We start from the raw sequence: 26250 nt of genomic DNA, 5'->3' as shown, positions 1-26250 counted from the left end.
AGGGGAAGGAAGGAAGGAGGGAGGGAGGGAAGGAAGGAGGGAGGGAGGGAGGGAAGGAAGGAAGGAAGCAGGGAGGGATGGAAGGAAGGAAGGAAGGAGGGAAGGAAGGAGGGGTGGGGGGAGGGAGGGAGGGAGGGAGAGAGGAAGAAATGATTCCATTAATGAAACTGTTATGAAAGAATTTTCTGATACAGAAGATGGTGCGTTTTATGCATCAATTTTTTTTAAAGGCAGAAACAGGAAATCAAAGTTAAATTGGGTCAGAAAAGTTAACTTTTACTATAAGGAGAAAATCCTTTAACCTATCCAGGTGTTTTATCAGGGTCTGCCTTCTCTAACTCTGGAAACTTTTCAAACTTCATGTTCACTTCTTCCTTTAAAGAGTGAAGTTCACCAACTCTTGCACCTACTTAAAAAGATTAATTTTTAAGTTCTCTGCTCTGATAAAAAATGTACACCATCTCCTCTCCTTTCATGTTCGGTTCCCACTGGACCAAACCAGGCATAAATAGTTTGAAGAAGCCTCAGCTATTATTAAGGGAGAAATATATGGTTCAAGAAATGGGTCAAGGAGACTTAAAAATAAGCCCATCTATTAATTGTTTTCTATATGTAAAACACATACACCCATGGGCTCATTTAAATCTCATAATAGCCCTAAAACGTAAGGAATGTTATAACCCTTCTTGTACACTTAGTACACTAAAGCTAGGACAAGGTAGCTAGTTCAAAATTACACAATGAGTAAGTGTTGGAACAAGAGCTTGATCAGACATAGGTAGTCTGTTTCCAGCCTGTACTCTTAACCACTGCCCTACACCACATCCAACTCCTCAGTGATATGACACAGTGAGAGAACTGTTGGGGCAGATGAGGCAGTGGCACTGTTTCTCCCCTAGAATTACAGACAAAGGTGCGCAGAGGACACTAGTTGTGCGTGCACAGCAACCTTACTAAGGGCCAAGGCTGGTGCTTGGGAAATGTTCCCCAAAAAAGAGATGTGACTGGGAAGAATTCTAAAGGCAAAGCTATAAAAGCCACTGTGGAAATTCACAGAAATGGTGTCTGCCCATTATGTGAAGGCCTGTTCAGTACAAGACATCTTTGTCAAGTAACGACTTAAGAAGTCATTTAAAGCCACCCAGCATTTTACCATGATGCGCCTCAGTGTGGGGTTTTCTTTGTATTTTTCTTGCCCAGCTTAGGGTAAACAGTACTTCCTGAAACCATGAGCCAGTTTTGGAAGATCCTTGTTAACGATCTCTTCAAATACTGCTCCTGCCCTAATCTCTGTCCTCCCTGCCTTCAAGGACTCCAGTTACACACGTGAAACCTTTCACCATATCCTGTGTGTCTCTCTTACTCTTTCCTGCGTTTTCAATCCTTTTCCTCTCTCTGCTCCAGTCCATTTCTTTTTGACCTACCTTCCAATTCACTATTCATCTCTTCAACTGTCTTATCTGTTGTGAAGCCCACTATTGAACCCTCAAAGTTCTGTTGTTCTATTTCTCAGTTCTAGAATTTCCATCCAGTTCCTTTTTTATCTCCAGTTCTTTACTAGAAGTCACTAAACTGGATCTAATGTCTTGATATTAATCAGTTACCTTAATGTCTGCGTCTAATACCTCTAATGTCTGGATCTACTGTAGATCTGTTTTTACTGTGTTTTCTTTTGGTTTTCAGTCATATAGATTAGACATTGTGTATGGCAAACTATAGAAGTAATTTGAAGCTCCGGGTGACATTATCTTCCTCCCAAAAGCATCTGTTTTGCTTCTGGAAGTCAGTTCAAAGAGGGGTAGATCACCCTAATAATATCAATGATTAAGCTGATTTAACTGTGGGCTTGTCTTTGTGAGGGTTTCTCTACTTCTGGTTCATCCCCTTCTGAAGAAATAGACCCAAGGTACATACCAGAGCTCTGTCTACTTGTTGTGCCCTAAATACAGCTTTTGTCTCCTCCATCCTATGAGTGCCAGAGGCTCTCCTCTCACCTTCTCAGCCTCTCATTTGCCACTTTCTGCTTTGGCAGTAACCTCGAAGGGAGAAGTGGCACCAAATGCCATACTTACTTGCTGTGCTTCCTTTCTCTCTGAGATGGTGGCCCCTCATGTCCTCACTTCCTTGGGAGGCTCTGCTACCTTCAAACAGATTTTTTACATACATTATATTTTCTAGTTGTTTTCAGTGGGAGGGCTGGTGTACAATAAGTTAGTCCACCATTACTGAAAGTGCAAATCCCCCTCACGGCATTAGTTGTTGAAAATGTAGCAAGCTGGGTACTAAAAATTAGATGGGAAAAAAACAAAGGCAACAAGGAAATAGTTACAATCTGGAAGACAAGATTTCTTGGCAAGACGAAACACGGGATGGACTACTCTGATCTATCTCTTCTCCTCTCATATACATAATCTGGATTTAAGAGCTTTAGGAAGGTAAATCAGAGGAGCTAAACAAGTTTGTGGGAAAATAATACCTATAGCTAATAATTAGATTTTCTGAAAGTAAAGGGGCATCTTCAAGGGCAAATTTCATTTTACAATAAAAGTAAATTAATAAAATGCCGCCGATACTGCAAGAATGATTTAAAATATTGCTAATACTAGCTATGTCGATCAAATCAAATACTAAAGTAAGACACAAGCATCTGAATGAAAACAAATAAATATAATACAAATCACATACATGGCATAAACTAGATAATTCCAAACTTTCTAAAATATTAGTCCTTTCCAGAAAAGTTATATATTCCATAACTATATGTGCAAGTCACATTTAAATAGCATCCACTGGTGAACCCAGGATTCAGACACAAACTACTGCCTTCTGGTAAACTCTCTCCTTCTAGTTGAATCAGACTTGAGAGCCCTGGGAAATGTATTAAATAGCCACTGTGTTCAATGGAATGCCTTCCAGAATTCACACTTTCCGTAACACACACACACACACACACACTCTCTCTCTCCCCGCCGCCCCCCCCTCCCCCCTTTGGGTTCTTTGGTAAAATTAATTTTTGGTTGAATAACAGAAAAGTCACTTTACTACCTAGCTAAGTAGCTGAGGTTTAACTCTAAATTTATCACAGAGTTTTGGTAGATGCCAACACTGCCATTCAGGGAACAAAATCTTGAGAGTGATGAGCCTTCCAAGAGGGTGAACGAAGACTCAGAGTCAAGTGAAGGAAATCTCATTTCCTTAGCAACTTCCCATTTCACTTGATCTCAGAGAAATCTTACCTGTGCAGTGTAAACTGAATTTGAAACCTAAGTCAGATATTCACAAAGCTTTCTCTGAAAACAGGTTCATCAAAAGGTGGATCTATCTACATATATTTCTATCCATACACACAGATATAGACAGACAGACACACACACACACACACGTAATTAGAAAACTGGACTGTATTAGTCCATTCTCACACTGCTAATAACGACATGCCCAGGACTGGGTAATTTATAAAGGAAAGAGGTTTAATTGACTCACAGTTCCACATGGCTGGGGAGGCCTCAGGAAACTTACAATCATGGCAGAAGGGGAAGCAAACACATCCTTCTTCACATGGCAGCAGCAAGGAGAGGTGCTGAGCAAAAGGGGGAAAAGCTCTTTATAAAACCATCAGATCTTGTGGAGAACTCACTCTCATGAGAACAGCATGAGGGTAACCACCCCCATTATTAAATTACGTCCCACCAGATCCCTCCCACAACACATGGGGATTATGGGAACTACAATTCAAGATGAGACTTGGGTGGGAGACTTGAATTGAGAACTACAATTCAAGATGAGACGTGGGATTATGGGAACTACAATTCAAGATGAGACTTAGCCAAACCATACCATGGACACAATCCAAAAATCAAATAATAGGGGGTTGGTTAAGTAAAAATGGATTTTTACTTAACTAGTATCTTCTTAATAGAAGATTTTTTTTAATAACATGAAAAAAATTCACATTCTAGTAGAGGAAAAAAGTTCCAAAGATTATAATGTGATCAAATTTTTATAAGGAAAAATGCAAAATGGTGTGGGTAGAATATATGTGATTTTTATTTTTTCATTTATGCTTTTTTGCATTTTCCTAATTTTCTAATCCAACACAGTGCCAAGAGCTATTTCCTATTCACTTATTTTAGGGTCTATCAGTTACCAATAATCTATGTCCATAGAGAAGCAAAACAATGTCACAGAAAAGGCCTTGACCCAGAGTAGGAAGATATAAGCCAAGTCCCAGCTTCACCGTTCACCCCTGAGTCACTCTGGACAAGTCTCATCAGTTCGGGGACTCTCAGCTCTCCCTTCTACGAAGATGGAGGTCATCTAAGTAGGTGAGGTGATGCATATGTTAATTAGCTTGATTTAGCCATCCCACAATGTATACATATTTCAAAACATCATGTCGTACAACATGTATACAATTTTTATTTGTCAATTTTAAAAATGAAAATAAAATGATGGAGATCATCATTCCTGTCCTGCCTTCTTTCCTCAATAAACATGAAGGTCAAATGAAGTAAAGTCCAAGAAAGCCATCTGCAAAGTGGAAGCACGATCCAAGAAAAGAAATAATTAGTAACTATTAAAAATGTTTCTTTTTTTTTTTTTTGAGACAGCATCTTGCCAGGCTGGAGTGCCCTGTGATCACAGCTCACTGCAGCCCTGAACTCCCAGGCTCAAGCAATCCTCCCACCTCAGCTCCCAAGTAGCTAGGACCCAGGCATGCACCACCATGCCCAGCTATTTTTTTGTTTTTTGGTAGAGACGGGGTCTCACTATGTTGCCCAGGTTGGTCTCAAACTCCTGAACTCAAGCGATCCACCCACCTTAACCTCCTAAAGTGCCAGGCATTACAGGCATGAGCTGCAGCACCCAGCCTAAAAATGCTTTTAAAGTTCTTGTAGATCTATGACTCAAGCTTCTAAAGTTAAAGGCTCTGTATTTTACATCAGATAATATAGCCACCCTTACCATGTACCTGCTCCCTCAAATGTGAATGTGGGACCTGCACGGAACACCAAATTGGGACTGCTGGACAGGTGAGGAGCACCAGCCAACAGAGAGAAAAAAACAAGATGTTTATAAAAACCACTGCAGTGTGGCCGGACACGGTGGCTTACGTCTGTAATCCCAGGACTTTGGGAGGCCAAGGCAGGCAGATAACGAAGTCAGGAGGTCGAGACCATCCTGGCTAACACGGTGAAACCCCATCTCTACTAAAAATACAAAAAGTTAGCCAGGCGTGGTGGCAGGCGCCTGTAGTCCCAGCTACTCAAGAGGCTGAGGCAGAATGGCGTGAACCCGAGAGGCGGAGCTTGCAGTGAGCCAAGATCCCACCACTGCACTCCAGCCTGGGAGACAGGCGAGACTCCATCTAAAAAAAAAAAAAATTGTAGAGATGAGGTCTCCCTATATTGCTAGTCTCTAACTTTTGGGCTCACACAATCCTCCCACCTCAGCCTCCCAAAGTGCTGGGATTACAAGCTTGAGCCACCGTGCCCAGCTGAGCCATTTTTTTTTTAGATAATCACATATTCCTCTCCCTTCCAAATCCACTAGAAACAGAATCTTCATCAACACACTCAGAGATTTTTTCCAAACTTTGGGAGAACATTCATAAATAAAACAAAATAAATAATGGATTTTTTTAGATTTTCATCTAATTTTTAAATTTTTGCTTTCTCTACACTGACCACAATCCTACCACTTAATCATTTTGTGATCTCGAGCAAGTCACTCAACTTTTAAAATCTGTTTCCTTACCTGTAAAATGTGCTTGTGCCATTCCTGTGCCACAAACGTCAATATGATGTATGAAGCTCTTAATCAGTTTTGGACTCGAGGTGGACATGAATGGACCTGGACACAGAAGACTGAGACCCTAGTTCTGGCTTTGTCACTATCTACAACCGTAATCACACCCCCTCCCTTCTCAGATTGGCTGGGACTGGTTGGCAGAGTCCTAAGTCTGCACTCCAGCCACGGTTCAAACTATACATGTCTGCACATCCACTGTTCTCCCAGAATGGACTGTTTACATACAAGTGACCACCCTGTTATTTCAGGCAGCATTCTGCCTCTGTCTGCTGTGCTGACTTTATACAGATGGTGCTGCCAAGCTGCCAATAACAGCGTTCATTTGAGTTGTTTTCCTAGTTACAGAAATAAACAGATTTGCACGGATGTGTCCACGGGATTTTACTGTCTGATAAGACACCTGTGACCAAGACTAGAAATTTGTGACATTTCAAGGCATCCTCCCTTCTTTCTTCCAGTTTCTTACCAAATTGACCATCCTATTTAGCCACACTGAACATTTGTTTCCAGGTTTCCGCTCTATAAACTTCCCATGATGAATAATCCAGCTTATATAAATTTTTGCCTTTTTTTTTTTTTTTTTTTTTGAGACGGAGTCTTGCTCTGTCACACAGGCCGGAGTGCAGTCACACGATCTCGGCTCACTGCAACCTCCACCTTCCAGGTTCAAGCGATTCTCCTGCCTCAGCCTCCCGAGCAGCTGGGATTACAGGCACTCACCACCATGCCCAGCTAATTTTTTTATTTTTAGTAGAGACGGGGGTTTCACCATGTTGGCCAGGCTGGTCTCAAACTCAAGTGATCCGCCCGCCTTGGCCTCCCAAAGTGGTGGGATTACAGGTGTGAGCCACGGTGTCCAGCCCTGTCCATTTTTTTTTAAAGACTCTATTTCTGAAGGTTCAATTATTGGATTAAAAGATACAGATCATTTTAAGGCTCTTGATACATATTACACCAAGTCATTTTCTAGAAAAGAAGCACCAATTGATATTGCCATGAGCAATGTATGAGCTTGTGGGCCCATCTCTTTTTATTTGCCAATATGAGCCGTTAAAAAGAAGACAACTTTTTAAATTTTAATTTATATTTTTGAGATAAGTAATGAGGCTGAACATCTTCTTTAACTGGTTTTTTTTTTCCTACTGAATTGTCCGTTTATGTCCTTTTCATGTTTTTAAGTTGCTAAAAGTTCACCATAAGAAAATCTGTACGGCAATTTCTTCCACAGCTAAATATATGGGAGACTTAACTGTCAACATAAAAATAAAAAGTGACCACTTTCAAGCTGGTTGGGATTTATACTATGCAAATTTAAACATCTATAAAATAAAAACTTTTTAAATGTTCATTTCTTTTTGGATCTTAGCAAATGGGAATTCAGTTCCAGTTGACTCCCCATGATCCTTCCTGCAATTCCAGAATGCTTTCCAGAACTTTCAGATATGCCACAGATTAGAATGTTGATGTTCTTCTCTCAGCACCAAAGAAAGTGGTGACAGATATGGCTCTAAAACCCAGCCACCAGACTGAATTTAATTCTTTACACATAAGCAGCACGTGTTCAACTACAGAGATGCCCAAGGATTCTGAAACCTTAATTTTAACATGTTTCTTCTGGAGAAGACTTAATTTTTTTCTTATTGAGTCTCAAAATCAATTCAAAACTCATTACATTTGACAACAGTTGAGGTTAACAGACTATCATTGTCACTTAACAAAATTATCCTGATTATATAAAGGGTAGAACTCCTTAGGACCCCAGCAATAAAAAGTGATGGCAGAGGGAGATAGTCATACACAGTCATCCAAGGTCACAGTCATGCTAGATTCGGATGTTGACAAAACTGATTTGGAAAATGGGCAAAAATGTAGAAGTATTTGGCTGGATTCTAAAATGTGTTAGAAAATGAAAAGTGGTATCAGAAAATGAATTTTTACAAAAGTTAGATGAAAGGTATCTGCATCAAATGAGACACAGCATCAAGAAAAAATCTCGGCCAGGCATGGTGGCTCACGCCTGTAATCCCAGCACTTTGGGAGGCCAAGGTGGGTGGATCACCTGACGTTAGGAGTTCAAGACCAGCCTGGCCAACATGGTGAAACCCCATCTCTACTAAAAATACAAAAAAGTAGCTGGGTATGGTGGCGCGAGCCTGTAGTCCCAGGTGCTCATGAGGCTGAGGCACGAGAATCACTTGAGCCCAGGAGGCAGAGGTTGCAGTGAGCCGAGATTACAACACTGCACTCTAGTGACAAAGTGAGACTCCACCCCTCTCCAAAAAAAAAAAGAAAAAATCTCGACCCTCCACTACAACTGTCTATTCCAAATCTGAGGCTCTGAAGAGAGGTGCCACCCTGACGCTGAATGAAATAAAATCTCTGTCTCTCTCTCACAGACTCACACGGAAGAAAACAAGATAGAAGTAGACTTCACGGTACTGCCAAAGTTCTAATGATAAGGAAAGAAAAGGGACACTTCAAACTAAGAATTTCTGGATACTATCCAGAAAAGTCTATCTAGTAAAAGCAATCAAGGGTATTATTTAAAGAAAATAAGTAAGTGTTCTGACACAAGATAATGATTTAAGGGGAAGGTTTAAATTTTTCCACAGGGAAAAGCTTTCCAATCGTTTTTTATTTCATTAAAAAAGAGCACTAAATCCAAAGTCCTTGAGCAAATGTGTATTTCCCACCCTAGCAAAACCACCTCACAAGATGTCTGCACGTTTTGGACAAGGGCCTCCCCTTGTGTCACTGGCTGCTTACTGGAATCTCCTCTCTCACGTAACAGGGCATGCCATGGGAACCGGGGAGCAGAGGGCAAAGCCGTCATTCACACCCTTTCCTCAGCTTATGGATGTTCACGTGGCACAGCTGTGCTGCAGTGTGCTCTGCAATTCCACCATTCCCACTTTGTCAGGGGAAGGGGCTGCAAGGTTGAGGACAGCATGGCAGAAGCGGGCTGCAGGTGCCAAGAAAGGGAGAGGAAGCACTCTAATAAGCTTGTTCTGGGAACTCTGGGTTTGCCTCCTCTTTAATGTCCTTTGAGACAAAAGAGTGGAATGAATAACCTAGCTTAGTTCACACAGAGGGAGCAAAGGCAAGTCCGGCTGGGAGAAAGGCTGGAGGAAGGCAGGGAAGGGCAGGGAATTCTGAACACAGGAAATCAGCTGCTCCCCTCCTATGGTTCAGGGGAGCCAGGAAGACTTTTAAGGATGAGCCAGAAGGGCAGAGGTTTCCAGACGGACTGCAGTCATGGGTCTTACGTGGGCATCAGCCCTAGCTAAAGGAAAACCAGAGAATGAAGGCAGGATGGAGGGGGACCAACCCAAGGAGAACAAGGCTGGAAGTGACCAATAAGAAACTCAGTGGACACACAACCTAGGTCAACACTTTCCACACTCGTTTTTGAAGACAAATAGATCATCTTGCATGTATTCCTCCCTTTTCGGTTCAAAGAGTAGTTATACAAACATCTGGATCCTGTTTATTATTAGTTTTTTTGAAAGACAGAGTCTCACTGTCTCAGGCTGGAGTGCAGTGGCGCGATCACAGCTCACTGCAGCCTTGACCTCCTTAGCTAGGACCAAGGCATGTGCCACCACACCCAGCTAATTTTGTTTTTTATTTTTTGTAGAGACAAGGTCTTGCTATGTTGCACATGTTGGTCTCGAACTCCTGGTCTCAAGTGATCCTCCCACCTCAGCCTCCCAAAGAGTTGGGATTACAGGCATGAGCCACCATGCCTGGCCTTTATCCTGTTTAGAACAATTTGGGGATCTTCATTAACACAAGGACCTTACTCCCACATTTAAAAAAAAATAATTAAAATGGGCTTTGACTGCCTAAATGTTTGCAAAAAGAGGCAGGCGATTTGTAAGTATTTGAAAATACATCTTTCTATAGTAGAGGTTTCCCTTTATTTTTATGTTTGAGGCACAAGCACACTTTCTTTATGCTGCCCTGCCATTAACTGTGTGGGTCTGGGCAAGATGAGTAGTTTCTATGAGCCTTGCTTCTCTCCTCTGTAAAACAAGGATGACAACTCCCTCAATCGCCTCTGTAAAGATTACACACAAGAGCTAAAGCTCGTGCAGTGCCTAAGACACGGTCAGCACCCAAAACGCATGAGTTCCCTCCCCAGCCTCTTCCAGGAGGTAACAGCCAGGGAACAAACTACAACAGCCTGCTTCACTTGAAGTTGCTCTACGGGTCAGAAGCACTCTTCAAAATAGTTTTACAACTCCTGACTAGTAAATATACCCTGAAAAGAGGAGCAGATTGGCCTCAAAAAAACAGCTGGGCACAGGTGTTGAGAGGCATAGGAGAGTAATGCATCTCAGCTGGTAGCAAGCACTTTCCAAACTGTGCTCCTTTCAACAAGAGTGAATGCTATTAAGCAGCTGCAAAAATAAAAGCACCACTAGAAATGCTTTCTTTAAAAATTGTTTAATGAAAATCACACTCAACACATTCATATAGCTCTCTCTGCATTTCGTGCTTAACAATTTAATTTCTTCAGTTGCCCAAGTTGTGATGTTCTTTCCCACCTCGCATCTTTCCACAGGTCTGGAATGTACTGTCCTTTTTCCGTCTTCACCTGGCCACATCTCTTTACCTGTCTTTTAGGTCCCTGACTGTATTAGTCCGTTTTCACACTGCTATCAAGGTACTACCTGAGACTGGGCAATTTATAAACAAAAGGGGTTCAAGTGACTCAGAGTTCTGCATGGTTGGGGAGACCTCAGGAAACTTACAATCATGATGAACCTCAGGAAACTTACAATTATGATGAAAGGCAAATGGGAAGCAGGCACCTTCTTCACAAGGTGGCAGGAGAGAGAGTGCAGGGAAAACTGCCACTTTTAAAACCATCAGATCTTGTGAGAACTCCCTCACTATCACAAGAACAGCATGGGGAAACAGCCCCCACGATCCAATCACCTCCCACCAGGTCCCTACCCTGACACATGGGGATTACAATTCAATGAGATTTGGGTGGGGACACAGAGCCAAACCATATCACTGACACCACCACTGAAGCTGGGAAAAGGGCACATGGGGATTCACTGTACCATTCTCCATACTTTTGAGTATTTGTGAAAATTCCACAGTAAGGTCTTTTAAAACCACTCTTTAATACAAGAAATGAAAGAAAAACATGGTGGGTTATCCCAACCACACCAATCCCACCTGTCCATGAACCTGAACTGCAGCACAACCACTAACAAATATGTAGCATTGCCCACTATCTCATGGATGTGTCCTCAATAACCCCTGGCCTGTTTTATGTGTCATCATACAATTTCATATATTGAAATATATGAAACTCATTTCACTTAATCTGAAGCTGAAAGAAGTATTAAAGAGCTGGAATTATTTCCCAAACTCCCACTAGTGTTAACAACATGACATTATTTTCAGTGTTCTGTGGGACCAATACATTTGGGAAATCTGCAAAAGTTGCTGTTTTATTTTTTATTCTTTTTTTTTTTTTTTTTTGAGACGGAGTCTCGCTCTGTCACTCAGGCTGGAGTGCAGTGGCGAGATCTCAGCTCACTGCAACCTCCACCTCCCGGGTTCAAGCAATTCTCCTGCCTCAGCCTCCTTTAGCTGGGACTACAGGCACGTGCCACCACGCCCAGCTAATTTTTTTTTTATTTTTAGTAGAGACGGGGTTAACCCCCTGAGAAGTATTACAGAAATGTCATGAAGACAGGTTAGCTGACAGCCCGTCCTGTGCACCGCACGGACAGTCAACAGCAGGAACACAATGTCAGCAGCCCAGCTCACAGAGGAACTGAATTCTGTCCACTCTCCTCTGAGGACCCAGCCCTGGAAAACCGACTCAAACTAAGCTGGAATGCCAACTTATTAAGTTACAATGAGAACTATAACTTGGAGGAAAACCAAAACACTCAGTGTCTGCAGTTCAAGTTTCCACCAGAAAGCTGCCTGGTAAACACTAAAGTACAGCATTAAGATAGTTAGATGCCTCAAGTCATAAAAACCTGAAACAATGGTACTATAACAATCATCCTAGGTTTCCTGGGATAATCTTCAGTACTCTTATCATGAGACCAAATGCTGTGAGTTACTATTTCAAATATATGATCATCCCTGCCAAGATAGCGGCATCTCCTCCTTTTCATGTTCAAGGTTCTGTATAGATCACATCTTTCCAATAAAATACTTACCTCAAAAATCACTCGAATCTGTGCAGTTTCCTTGTCTTATACTGTGGTTTTGAGAAAACATGCTTGTCTGGTTGGATTCAAGAAGCACGCGTGTCCAGCAGACTTGGAAAGCAGGTTCCTCTTGTCATACAGCATGTTAACATAGCAGACGAGGCCTGGGTGTCTTCATCAGTACTATGACGACTCTTTCACCTTTGATTTCAGATGCTGGTGCTTTTTAATTTTTGTGCCAAACTCTACACATGAAACACTTTTGGAATAACTAGAGACATGACTTTCTTTATCTGGGGAAAAGGAGGGCATTAAACCAGATTAGGGGCTGGGAGGGGAGGTTGTCAGGGGATGAGCTGCTCCTGAGGAAGAGGCAGAGGTCAAGCTTCACTCAGCAGCTGGACTCTCACCTAGTTTATAGACTGAAATCCTGCAAGGTGGTTACAACAGTGAACGATATGTTCATACATATAGACTCTGCCCTGAGGGGACCTACTGTTTTTTGGTTTTTAAGAGATTGAATAGTAATACATACATACATATGTGTGTGTGTATATATATATATATGTATGTATGAGTATATATATCCACAGGCAGAGTCACTCAAAAATTCTATTTTCTGTTTCCTCAAGTATTAAAATGAAAGGGCAAGACTGCTGCCACTCGGCTGCCATATGCTTCTTCTACGAACCCTGGTCCTTCTTTGCCCATTACTCAGAAGACAGGCTGAATGACACCAACAAAATCAGATGTAAGTTGAAAAATCAAACTGGATTTTATTGAAATATATATAAATAACCCTCATTTTTCTTTATTTCATCGGTATTGGGAAATTAAGTGAAAAGTAATTAAAAAGTAGTAGTCCTGAGAGAGAGAAATGAAGGCTGAAAAGGAATCAAGAAAACCATATTCCATCCCAGATCTGCCACTACCCAGTCTGGGAAAGGCATTTATTGTCCTGGCCTCAGCTGTAGAATGAGGTGGCTGAAATCTATGTTGTCTGGAGTCAATCACAGCTCTACAATTTTGCTGTTCTAATTCTACCATTAGGAGCCAATGATGACGTTACGTACTGACCATATAAGCAGGTACTCACAATGAAAAGGGAATAAACACTGAGTTCATGGGGACGCTTTTAAGGAAGACAAGAGAAATACAGGAGTTTGCTGCTTAAAAAATGCATTAATGTTACTGCTTTATTCACACTAATTAGAATATATACACAAAAAATGTGTATCATATATCACTTTCAAAAATTTCCATGTTCCATGAGAACTATGTAAACAATGCAAAATGCTTCCACTACGTAACAAAAGAAGAAAATCAGCATTCCCATGTAGTATTAGGAAAATATTTAGATAATTTGAATTTATAGTAAAACAAAGTGAAATATTACAAAGCAGTCTTGTCATGAAGTAGCCTTATATAGCCCAGAAGCAATACATTTCATACTTTCAAACACTTTGGTATAAGTGAAATTAATACAAAGCAAAAAGAAGAAAAAAAAACCTCTACTTTGGTTTTCACATTATTGGAACTTCAGCAACAAGGCAAGTGCACAGCTACCTTGGATGACAAAATGGAAAACCTCTCATCTGCTTGCTTCTCCTCCTGGAAATGGACGTGCTAGGAGAGCGCTTCATAGGACTTCTGGAAAATAAGGTGCATCTCACTTCCTTCCACAATCAGGCTCTCAGCAATCGTTTGAGGGATTTATAAAACCTCAGATTCAGTTGGGATATGAGTGATCTTGATTATTTCCTCTTAACAAATATAAATGACCTTGCATTAAGGCAGCTCAGAAGTACAATTCACATTTTAAGTAAAACATAAATCTCTTAAAAATCATATTACTATAGTTTCTCAACAAGTTCATACTTGAATAAAAAGAACATACTGCATTAAAAAAAAAGAAAAATCCAAGTTTAATAGCCCACTAACAATACTTTTTAAGAAACAGAAATAACCGTTTACATGCTACAAATATTTCTTCATTGATATCACACATAACTTTGACAACTACACAACTAAACCGATCTGTGGAATTTTTCATGGCATCATTTTTATAATTATGTTTTCTCACCTATACTGTCCAAATGTGGTACTGATTTTTTTCACTGTCTTAGTTCTGTGTACTGTCTTTTGAATCCCTATATCCAGGAATTGTGGCTGAGCAATTGTTAATGAATCACTCTTCTGTCATCCATCACAGGAGCAAAGTGGGAAAGTCCTCTGAGGATTTTCTCAGCAATGGAAGTTGTACTGGGACTTTCTGTGCAGACAAGAAAGTCTTAAAAAGAAAAAAAAAAAATCTCAGTGAACTTTACAAATTTACAGTCAAATACCATGCATCGTTGTCTTTTCTGAAGTAAAAGAATGGACAATCGGCCGGGCGTGGTGGCTCACGCCTGTAATCTCAGCACTTTGGGAGGCCGAGGCAGGCAGATCACAAGGTCAGGAGTTCGAGACCATCCTGGCTAACATGGTGAAACCCCATCTCTACTAAAAATACAAAAAATTGGCCGGGCATGGTGACGGGTGCCTGTAATCCCAGCTACTCTGGAGGCTGAGGCAGGAGAATGGTGTGAACACGGGAGGCAGAGCTTGCAGAGAGCCGAGATCGCGCCACTGCACTCCAGCCTTGAGGACAGAGTGAGACTCTATCTCAAAAAAAAAATGGACAATCCAGTGCTCAACTTTACTGACAAACACCGCAAACCGCCTCCAAAGAGCACAGCCTGTGAGCAAGTACTCAGGCCTTCCAAAGGGACAAGAATGCCCAGGAAACACTCAGTAAGATTAACCAGCATGATAATCTTCATAGCAAAGCCAGTACAGAGAGTAAAAGACACAATTTAAAGTTAGTTATGGCCAGGTGTTGTGGCTCACGCCTGTAATCCCAGCACTGTGGGAGGCCGAGGCGAGTGGATCATCTCAGTTTGGAAGTTCGAGACCAGCCCGGGCAACTTGGGGAAACCCTGTCTCTACCAAAAAATAAAAAAATTAGCCAGACGTGGTGGCGTACACCTGTGGTCCCAGCCTCTCGAGATGCTGAGTTAGCAGGATCACTTGAGCCTGGGCGTCAGAGGTTGCAGTGAGCCGAGATCACGCCACTGCACTCACACCAAGCTGGGTGACAGAGTGAGACCCCTTCTCAAAAAATTAAAGTATTTTATTTTACTTTTTCTTTGAGACAGAGTCTCGCCCTGTCGCCCAGGCAGGAGTGCAATGGCACGATCTCAGCTCACTGCACCCTCAGTCTCCCGGGTTCAAAAGATTCTCCTGCCTCAGCCTCCCAAGTAGCTGGGACTACAGGTCCGTGCTACCACGCCTGGCTAAATTTTGTATTTTTAGTAGAGACAAGGTTTCACTATTTGGCCAGGCTGGTCTCGAACTCCTGACCTTGTGATCCGCCTTGGCCTCCCAAAGTGCTGGGATAACACGCATGAACCACCGTGACTGGCTAAAATATTAATAAAAAATAAAGTTAGTTATCTGCCATGTTAATTTGAGGCTTTTTTATTTTTTATTTAATGTTTATTTTTGAGACAGGGTCTCACTCTATAATCCAGGCTGGAGTGCAGTGGTGTGATCACAGCTCACTGCAGCCTCAATCTCCTGAACTCCAGCAATCCTCGCACCTCAGCCTCCCAAGTTGCTGGGACTACAGGTGCACACCATCATGCCCTAGTGATTTTTTTTTTTTTTTTACTTTTAGTAGAGACAAGGTGTTGCTATGTTGCTAAGCTGGTCTCGAACTCCTGAGCTCAAGCGATCTGCCTGCCTCAGCCTCCAAAGTGCTAAGATTACAGGTGTAAGCCACCACACCTGGCCAATTTGAGGCTTTTCAAAGAACAATCCTAAAAAGGTCTAAAAGGACATAAACATAAAACAACCATTCAGCAAAACTGATCTAAGCTTGAATGAACCATGTACAGAATAACTGTTAACATTTTAAATGGATTATCTTACGATATTAGTATAGTATTAAAAACTTAAATTCTTGCCTAAATTTTACAGCCAAGTATAAGAAGAAATAAATAAAACAATACAGTGTTTTATTTATAAAACAAAACAATAAATAAATAAAACAATTACAGTGAATGAATCATATGTGAAATAGAAGGTTCTTACTGAATTTTTCATATAAGGTGATGGCAAAATCCTAGAATTACTATTCTTTTGGTTTTGTTTGTCTTGCTTTGTTTTGTTGTGGGAGAAAGCGTCAGGGGAACTTAAATTATTTCGAACTTCATTCGGAATAACTGCGAAGACTATGGTATACTGAGAACTTCTACTGCCAGATATTATGTAAAAAATTACAATTATTAAAACACCATATTTCACCAAATCTAAGACACCGTCGATTGTGACACTTCACTGTTATGTACCATAACAAGATGCCCAGAAAGGGAGTCTCAAAGGAGAAGCCTTCACAAAAAGTGGGGGTACCAAACATCTATAGTCTCAATGAGGGATAAAAGCAAGCAACTACATGCAGAAGGGATGGCAAAGAGGCCTGCGCACCTCTTCCTTGACAATGGAAAGAGGGAACAAAAACTCCAATATCTGAACTGGCAACCCCACCCCTGCAAATTTTGGGGGCTGAATTCACACTACCAGCATCATCCTAAAAAATCCCAAGTAGAGAAATTAGCTTAAGCAGAGGCAGGCTGGTAAAGCCCCTCCCCCAGTGACCAGCAGAAGAGAATGCACAGCTTCTCAGAAAGAACTCAACTTCTGGTAAGGCAACGGCTGACTTAAATTTTTTTTTTTTTTTTTTTTTTAAGAGACGAGGTTTCACTATGTTGCCCAGGCTGGTCTCAAACTCCTGGGCTCAAGTAATCCTCCCACAGTGCTGGGATTACAGGTATGAACCACTGCATCAGCCCCAACAGCTGATTTTAAGATGCATTACAAATTTAAAGATGTTAAAACATGGAAAATAAATGACTTGAAATCAATGAAGTATCACAGACAAATAAATCACTAGAAGAGATGAGAAAGCCTAGGAAACAAATATTAATTAAAATGTCAAACAACAGCAAAATATTTGGCATATGATAAAAACATCAAACCAATGACAAAAGGGTACATTATTCAATATATGGCACAGACAGAAACGATTATGTAAGAAAAAAGTTAAATTGTTCTCTACACCTCACTCTTCTAAATTACAAAGCCAAATGGGGAAAAAAGAACTAAAAGAAAATAAATGTAAATATCTAAAAAATAATCATAAAAGACTGGGCTATGTTTTTTGTTTTTTAATTTTTATTTTTTTTTAGACGGACTCTCGCTCTGTCATCCAGGTGGGAGTGCAGTGGCACAATCCAGGGTCACTGCAACCTCTGCCTCCTGGGTTCAAGCGATTCTCCTGCCTCAGCGTCCCAAGTAGCTGGGATTATAGGTGCCAGCCACCACACCCATCTAATTTTTGTATTTTTAATAGAGACGGGGTTTCTCCATGTTGGCCAGGATGGTCTCAACCTCCTGACCTCAGGTGATCCATCCACCTCGGCCTGCCAAAGTGCTGGGATTACAGGGGTGAGCCATCATGCCCGGTGTAGGGCTACGTATTTTTAAAACATGCTCCCCTCAAACCCCCGCCAAAAAAATCCAAAGTATAAGGAAAAATAAAAGGCTAATTTCAAACTGGGAAAAAATACTTACGATGACAAAGGTTAATATCCTTAAATATCATATTTATAAATCCATAAGAAAGAAAAGGACCCTGGCCGGGCACAGTGGCTCACGCCTGTAATCCCAGCACTTTGGGAGGCCAAGGCGGGTGGATCACGAGGTCAGGAGATCGAGACCACGGTGAAACCCCGTCTCTACTAAAAATACAAAAAATCAGCTGGGCACAGTGGCGGGCACCTGTAGTCCCAGCTACTCGGGAGGCTGAGGCAGGAGAATGGCGTGAACCCGGGAGGAGGAGCTTGCAGTAAGCCGAGATCACGCCACTGCACTACGGCCTGGGCAACAAAGCGAGACTCTGTCTTAAAAAAAAAAAAAATTTAATTTAATTTAAAAAAAGAAAGAAAAGGACCCTACCCCATACCTCCAAGAAAACACATAAAGGTCAAGAACAGGCAACTGACAAAAGAAATATAATCAGCCAGTTAAGATACACCCAAAGAGCTCAACTTCACTAATAATAGAAATATAAGTAAAAACGGTATTATAACTATTTCTGGCTATCAAATTAGCAAAAAAAATTTTTAAATCAGTAATACCCAGTATTTCCAAGAGTGCAAGAATACTGGCCTTTACATACTGATGGTAAATACGAAAACTGAGCAACTTTTCTGGAATGCAATTTAGCAAAATGTAGGGACCAAAAAGCTTTTCTTTTTTTTTTTGAGACGGAATCTCAGCTGTTGCCCAGGCTGGAGTGCAGTGGTGCAATCTCAGTTCACTGCAACCTCCACCTCCCAGGTTTTAAGCGATCCTCCTGCCTCGGCCTCCCAAGTAGGTGAGATCACACCCTGCTGATTTGTTTGTATTTTTAGTAGAGACGGGGTTTCACTATGTTGGCCAGGCTGGTCTCAAACTCCTGACCTCAAGTGATCCGCCTGCCTCGGCCTCTCAAGCTGGGATTACAGGCATGAGCCACCACACCCGGCCAAAAATCTTTTCAAAATGTGCAATATTCTCAGAAATCAGAACACTACACTTCTAAGAATGTATCCAAAGCAAACAGAGATGGGCAAAAAGTGTGTGAAACTACATATCAGAGTTATTTATAATGGAGAAAATTTGGAAAATCACCTAACACCCAACAATGGGGTAAAATAAAGTAATTTAATAAAAGAACTATAAAATGGAATGAAATGCAACTATTAAAATATCACGTATCACTGTAGTACTGTTCATACTAATAAAAGATTAGAATAACTTACATGCCCATCAGTAGGGACTGCTTAAACAGATTATGGTGCAATAGTCAATGGAATACATAAGAAGAACAAGGTCACTCTCATGTTCTGATCCAGATTCTTCTCTCCACCTAAAATGGTCTTCTTCCTCCAGATATCCACCTGGCTCACTTGCTCAAATGACACTTTACCCATGAAGGGGGTCCCTTGCCATCTTATATACATTAACAACTTGGACCCATCCCAAATGAATTCCTCTCCTCCTTGTCCAGCTGCTCAGTATTTACCATGTGGTTCATTTCAACTGTCCATGTGCTGTCTGCCTTCCATTAGAGGAAAACAGGTCCTTGAGGGCAGAGGCTTTGGTCCACTGCTGTGAAACCCAATACCTAGAATAGCACCTGGCACTTAAGTAAGGTGCTCAACAGATACTGGACAGATGGATGAATGGACGGATGGGCAGACAGATGGATGAATGGATGGATGGACAGATATGGGACAATCTCAAAGATACAAAGGTAATAACGGTGTGTCAATTTTGCTATCATTTGTCTTTTTTTTTTTGAGATAGAGTCTCACTCTGTCATCCAGGCCTGAGTGCAGTGGCGCAATCTCAGCTCACTGCAACCTCCACCTCCTGGGTTCAAGCGATTCTCCTGCCTCAGCCTCCTGAGTTGCTGGGATTACAGGCACCCACTACCATGCCCGGCTAATTTTTGTATTTTTTGTACAGACAGGGTTTCACCATGTTAGCCAGGCTAGTCTTCAACTCCTAACCTCAAGTAATCCACCTGCCTCGGCCTCCCAAAGTGCTGGGATTACAGGCGTGAGCCACTACGCCCAGCCTCTTTTGTCTTTTAAAAAAGAAAAACTTAAAAGTGTGTGTGATGTGTTAACAGATATCTGGAAGGATACACAAAACTTGGAACACTGGTTGCCTCTAGGCAGGGAGGCTGGGGATGAGTTATAGGAGAGCAATCTTTCACTTCTGGCCTTGCATTTCCCAACTACAGGCACCTGCCGCCACACCCGACTAATTTTTGTATTTGTAGTACAGACGGGGTTTCACTATGTTGGCCAGGCTGGTCTCGAACTCCTGACCTCAGGTGATCTGCCCGCCTTGGCCTCCCAAAGTGATGGGATTAGAGGCGTGAGACACCATGCCTGGCCTACACTTTAGTTTTCTTTTACTTTGTTACAAGTTTAATTTTGGAAATGGAGCCAAAAAACTTTCTCTAAGGAAGCCCTACTAAAAGTAGTTACCTCTCTAAAACGAAGAGGTAGAAGATGAGGCTGAAGGGAATGTTCATTTACCACTTACTATTAGAAAACCAAAAACGGCAGGAACTTCCTTTGATTTCAGTAATTTAGAGCTCAGCATTTTGTGTCTGATTCTTTCAAAGGCTTTAAAATTTCTAACTTTGTAAAAAACACATTACTTATTTTTAAAAGTAATGCATAATCTAGTGAGGAAAACCAGGTATCTGGTGTCTCAGGAGGACAGTTAGGAATACAGAGTGTGGCTGAGTTGCAGGTCAGCTGACCCATCACAGACTTAACCTCCTTCTCTATTCTTTCCCTCTATAAAGATTGGGAATGCTCAAAACATTACTTCTACAATCTTTCATACAGACTGGAGATATTGTACATTAGACACAGGCCTAGTTAATAGGTATGAGTAAATTTTTGGACAAGCTTCTGCTTCCCTAATTAAGAGCGACAGATGTGAGGAGTACTACCCTCTCCCCTCTTATTCATGTTGTGAATGTAGATATGGTATCTGCAACCATGGGGGTATCTTATAACTATGAGGCAGCAAGAGCCAACATTCAGGTGGGAAGATGCAAGCATTCTGGTCTGGTGGAGTCATTCAACAGAAGAACCCTTCTTGTTACGGAAGAAAAATAAACCTCTATTTATTTAACGTATCGTAAACTGGGTTCTGTGAACCTGCAGCCAAAGGAATTCCTAACTGATATTCTTGGGAATCTGTTTTAAAAAGAAACTAAAAATAAAAGAACTCAAATTCTATGTAAATTTAGAGAGAAGACTGTAATAAATCAGAAATGTAAATTACAAACCAATTATCTTCCTTAATGTCTCTATTGTAAATTTTTAAGAACGACGACAAAAACTCAGAGGAAACAGAAAAAAGCAAAATCAGTCAACATCAACTCCATACAACAGATTTGAGAATGCAAACATTCAGAATTTATACATTCAATAAGGATAAACTCACACAGTAAATAAAACTGAAGTTTGATCAATGCTGGGGCTGTTCTGGACTAATGTTCATTGTTCGATAAATTTCTTTAAGTAGTAACAGAGCAGTATCTTCAGATTCCCTATGAAAAGGAAAAGCATATTTACTTAAGAGACAATTAGTAGAAATTAACTTCTATGCACAATGGTTGAAAATGCAGGTTCTATTCTATTCAACTCTATCTAAGAAGGGCAAATGATAGCAATGTAATCTCAGTGTAATAAATAAAGCAGCGTAATCTCAGAGCTGTTCTTAAAAACTAGATGAATACTGATTAGCTCCAAAATAGCTGTGTTACAATTCTCCTTGGTGACAGGGATACAGGAAAGAATGGCATTTCAAAGTCCCTACCACTCCCACTGTGAAAGGCATTCCCACAAAAACAGTGTGCAAGAACCAAGGGTCTTTGGTCAACAGCAGATGACATACTGCCATCTTGTGGGACACTAAGGGGGAAAAATAACGATTCTGAATACATAGGAATTCAAATGAATATTCATAGCACATTGTATCAGTAAAAGAATCTCACTAAAACTAAAATTGCTGCATGTGCTAGTATCAAAAGCCCACTCAAATGTTACCAAATTTAAGAACACTTACCAATAGCATAAGTGACTCTGAAGAGCGAAAAGATATTCATTAAAACTCTCTATTGGTTTCTCTTGGAGAACGTAGTCAATTCGGCGGCCTCCATTTAACATTCCAACCTTTCCTAAGTAGTCCTCATCCTTGGAAAAATCTGGACTTTCAACAACCTTTTCTGCTAGAATTTAAACCATTTCAATATCAAAGTCAATCACTTAATCTTTATCCTTTGACTTTAGCTGACTTTCTGGGCTCAATGAGAATACTGCTTGACGCATGTAGCAACCTGAGGAGCTACCAGGCTCACTACCCGTTCCTCCAAAGAGCCAGGGGAAGAGGGGCTGGTTACCCGAGAGAGAGGAGAAAAGAGCCAACAAGCTGAGAGAAGTTGTGAAGATAAGGTGTGAGAAAGCATTGTAGAAAAAAAGGAAACAGGATTAGAATCTGAAAAAGTCAAAAACATCACGGCACAATGACCTTCACATTGCATGTCAAGTCTGTAACATAGTTAAACAACAGTTTCAGGAAGAAAACTTCTCAGAGTGAGTCTTTAAAATGCAAACACTAAAACAAATTGAGTTCTCAACTCGGATATTCCACACTGGCCTTAAGAATCTCAATATAATTTTTAATTTGCAGAGGAAAAAGTTCAGTAACTATCAGATAAAAACCCACCAAAAAAAGATGGCATGGGTTTTGAAGTAATGCTATTGACAGTACAGTTTATCTTAACAGATTTTCCTTTAAAGAGCTTCTGTAATTTAACCAAAAAGTCTAGAAAGGAAATGCATCATCAAATAACTTTTAAGTATTATGTTCATATAAAACATTTGTATTAGAAAATGCCTCAAATGTCAAATTTACCTTCAACTACTTGCTTTTCTTCTTCTTCTTTGATCTGATTGGCCACCTTCTCCAATTCTTCTTGCAACTGGGTTGAAGAGGTATGAGCACGGGCAAACTCATTTAATGTCTGCCAAGCACTTTTGAGAGAGCTAATAAAACCCTGCTTCAAATCAGATCCCATACGAGAGAGACTCTCTTTCAATTCTAAAGAGATTAAGATGACACAACAAGTTAGTCACTGGGTAAACTTCTGCCTCACAGAAATTATAAGTTAACACTCTTCTCAGGATAAGACTGTTTCTTCCTCTTTTCAATGTCAAATATATGGAGTGCCTCAGCCAAGAACCCTCAACATGTTAAAATGTCATGGAGAGTCTTATTGTTTTGTTTTTTTTTTTTAATGACTACACTTGATCCAGCCAAAATCTATAAATCTTCTCTCTCCAAATAAAATAAGTTCAAATACCATAAAAATGTAAGCACATTCGGCCAGGCGCAGTGGCTCACACCTATAATCCCAGCACTTTGGGAGGCCGAGGTGGGTGGATCACGAGGTCAGGAGATGGAGACCATCCTGGCTAACACGGTGAAACCCCGTCTCTATTAAAAATACAAAAAATTAGCCGGGCGTGGTGGCAGGCGCCTGTAGTCCCAGCTACTCGGGAGGCTGAGGCAGGAGAATGGTGTGAACCGGGGAGGCAGAGCTTGCAGTGAGCCAAGATCGTGCCACTGCACTCTAGCCTGGGCAACAGAGCAAGACTCCAACTCAAAAAAAAAAAAAAGGTAAGCACATTCTTATGCCTTTTTTTGTTTGTTTTTACTGTAAGTTTAAACATGGGGGCCAGACACAGTAGCTCATGCCAGTAATCCCAAAACTTTGGGAGGCCAAGATGCGAGAATCGTTTGAGGCCTGGAGTTCAAGACCAGCCTGGGCAACATAGTGAGACCCTGTCTCTATTTAAAATAAAAAATAAAAATAAAAAGAGGCCTACGAGATTTAAAAATCACTATTTTTTTAATCTGTAAACAAGAAGTGGTTTTGAGGATTCTTTTTTTTTTTTTTTTTGAGACGGAGTCTCGCGGAGACTGGAGTGCAGTAGCGCGATCTTGGCTCACTGCCACCTTCGCCTCCCGAGTTCAAGTGGAGAATTAAACATTCTGATAAAACCACAATTTAAACTCCAATTTAGAAATGAAGAAATCCCTGCTCCTTCACTTTTTGTACTGTTGTCTAATAATCACACGTGAATTCAAGGTCTCTGAGTTATCAAACACATGCCTTATTTTAACTTCAAAAGAGTTCGATATTTTTAAAAAGCATGTTAGCAAAACAAACAAAAAACACACTTTCACATAAGAGTACACAATCACTTTTCCTTCTCTTCTACCCCTCCCATCCCTTCCACCCAAACTTTTAAATGTAGCGTTAATATACACCATTAACAGGAAGAAGAGAAACCTAAATTCAACTTGGAATCACCAATCCATTATGCTTAATGAATTTTTTTTAACAGGAAAGTGTGTCTAGTTAGCAAGAAAATAACAGCTCACTTAGACAACATCAAGTTTATTTCTTGATGGTCTGGTCATTACTTTAAATACTGTTCTTCCTAATTCCAAAACTGGTAACCAAACTATCAAAATCTAATTACGCATCTTATTGCCTTATTACCAACTTCTCCCTATTTCTAATTATCTCGACAGTTAGAATGCCATCAAAGAGAAATAATTCATTTGTAACTTTGTTAAATCTCTTCCAAATTCTTAGTTTAAAAGTTCTGAACATAGTAGGCACTTAAATAATATTAATTCTCTCAGAGACGATTTACTGTCAAAATTTTCATAATTCATTACAGATTACAAATGACAGGAAAAAAAGTTTTTATAGTATTTGCTTTTTACCTAAATGAAGTCTTTTTCTGCCTTTGTGATGTGGAATGAGAACAGCTTTTAGGTCCAAATCTGGAACAATCATAGGTTCTAATCTATATGCCACTGGATCAAGCTATAAATAGAAGAATTTATGAATAAATAAAAGAAATTTATGAAAGCTGTTTTGAGTTATATGCCTTCGCTGGGTAAGAAAATGGATACATGGCAAATCAGAGATTTTTATTTTTCTCCACACCTTATTCAAATACTGACAATTATGAAAAGATTTTCTAGTTTGTGTGTAAGATTACTTTGCAAGCAAAGCAAAAGAATTATTTCCCTGAACAAAGGTTTTTGATAAATAGGTTTATTGGAAAGTGTCAGACTGTTTCTCTTAGAACAGAGAGCTGAACCTTATAAAATCAAGATAGGTATTAATTCCCAAGAAATAAGAATATGAGAATTTACTAGGATAAAGAGGACAGGTTCTTCATCTTCTTCAAAAAGAAAGTAAAAGGTCAGGCACAGTGGCTCACGCCTATAATCCTAGCAATTTGGGAGGCTGAGATGGAAGGATCACTTGAGGCCAGGAGTTTGAGACCAGCGTGGTCCACATAGTAAGACCCCATCTCTATAAAACACTAAAAAATGTTTAAAAAAGAAAAAAAGATTTTAAAAAAGAAAGTAAATTCAATTACTCACCGGATGATAAATATTGAAGAACCCTTTACAGGTAGGAAGGCTGTAATTCTCATCTATCCTATCAACTCCTCGAATAGTGAGAAACATAGCAATTGGAGATCCCAAGGCAAAGAATATCTCTGGTTCAAAATCTAATGAGTTGTAAGCAACAGAAACCTGGAAAGAATCAAATAACAATGAAAGATGATTGTTCCAATGTCACATAGTAGAAAATTCTTTTGAATTTTCAGGCCGGGCATGGTGGCTCATGCCTGTAATCCCAGCACTTTGGGAGGCCGAGGTGGGCGGATCACAAGATCAGGAGATCGAGACCATCCTGGCTAACACAGTGAAACCCTGTCTCTACTAAAAATATAAAACAATTAGCCAGGCATGGTGGCATGTGCCTGTAGTCCCAGCTACTCAGGAGGCTGAGGGAGAAGAATTGTTTGAACCCGGGAGGCGGAGGTTGCAGTGAGCCAAGATCACGCCACTGCACTCCAGCCTGGGTGACTGAGCAAGACTCCATCTCAAAAAAAAAAAAAAAAAAAGTACTAAAAAATTTCTCTTTAAAATCTTTATAGACTATTATATCCTCTGGCTATACTTTTACTTATTGTTTAGCACAGCATAATAGTATATAAGAATTACTATATTTATTATGGTTATAAATATGATTAAAACTTTAGACTTCTAAACTCAAACTGCCTGGGTCTGAATCATGGTTTCATTCACTGTGTGACCTTGAGCAAGTTTCTCAACCTCTCTCTCCTCCACCTCGGTTTCCTGATTTATAAAATGGGGATTATAACAATGCCAAGCTCACATGTGATTGAAAAATAAATAACCTAATCCACATAAAGTGCTTAGAACAGAGCTTGGCACAGCTTAAGCACTCAATGAGCATTACTTCTGTTATAATTATAACTATCAAACTCTCCAGTTAAGTTTCTTTCCGTCAGAAAAATGATTTGTCCTGAAAGAGCACATTTTGAGTAGCTTACATGTAGCCTCTCTCAAGAGAAAGCACTGTCATCTGTATAGCACTGCACAATTTGCAAAACTCTTTGTTTCTCAGTAGCAGGAAATGTGTCTTTTTATTTTAGTATCTTGGGAGTGAAGC

The 26250-nt window shown here is 40.5% G+C and overlaps 1 protein-coding gene across 1 annotated transcript in view; it reads right to left on the bottom strand.

Annotated features, from left to right (window-relative positions):
• Positions 1–13164: 13164 nt before the first annotated feature.
• The window catches only part of SEC23IP (SEC23 interacting protein), a gene marked incomplete at its 5' end in the record, with an annotated part of 49235 nt that continues 36149 nt past the window's right edge, over positions 13165–26250 (bottom strand). The window contains 6 exon segments of the mRNA NM_001133991.1: positions 13165–14289; positions 21120–21225; positions 21744–21903; positions 22593–22778; positions 24477–24579; positions 25149–25304. Coding sequence (NP_001127463.1) covers positions 21144–21225; positions 21744–21903; positions 22593–22778; positions 24477–24579; positions 25149–25304 — 687 coding nt within the window.

The sequence above is a fragment of the Pongo abelii genome, chromosome 8 (assembly GCF_028885655.2).
Source record: "Pongo abelii isolate AG06213 chromosome 8, NHGRI_mPonAbe1-v2.0_pri, whole genome shotgun sequence".
NCBI classification, from domain to species: Eukaryota; Metazoa; Chordata; class Mammalia; order Primates; family Hominidae; genus Pongo; species Pongo abelii.
This window is presented reverse-complemented; position numbering and strand designations above follow the sequence as displayed.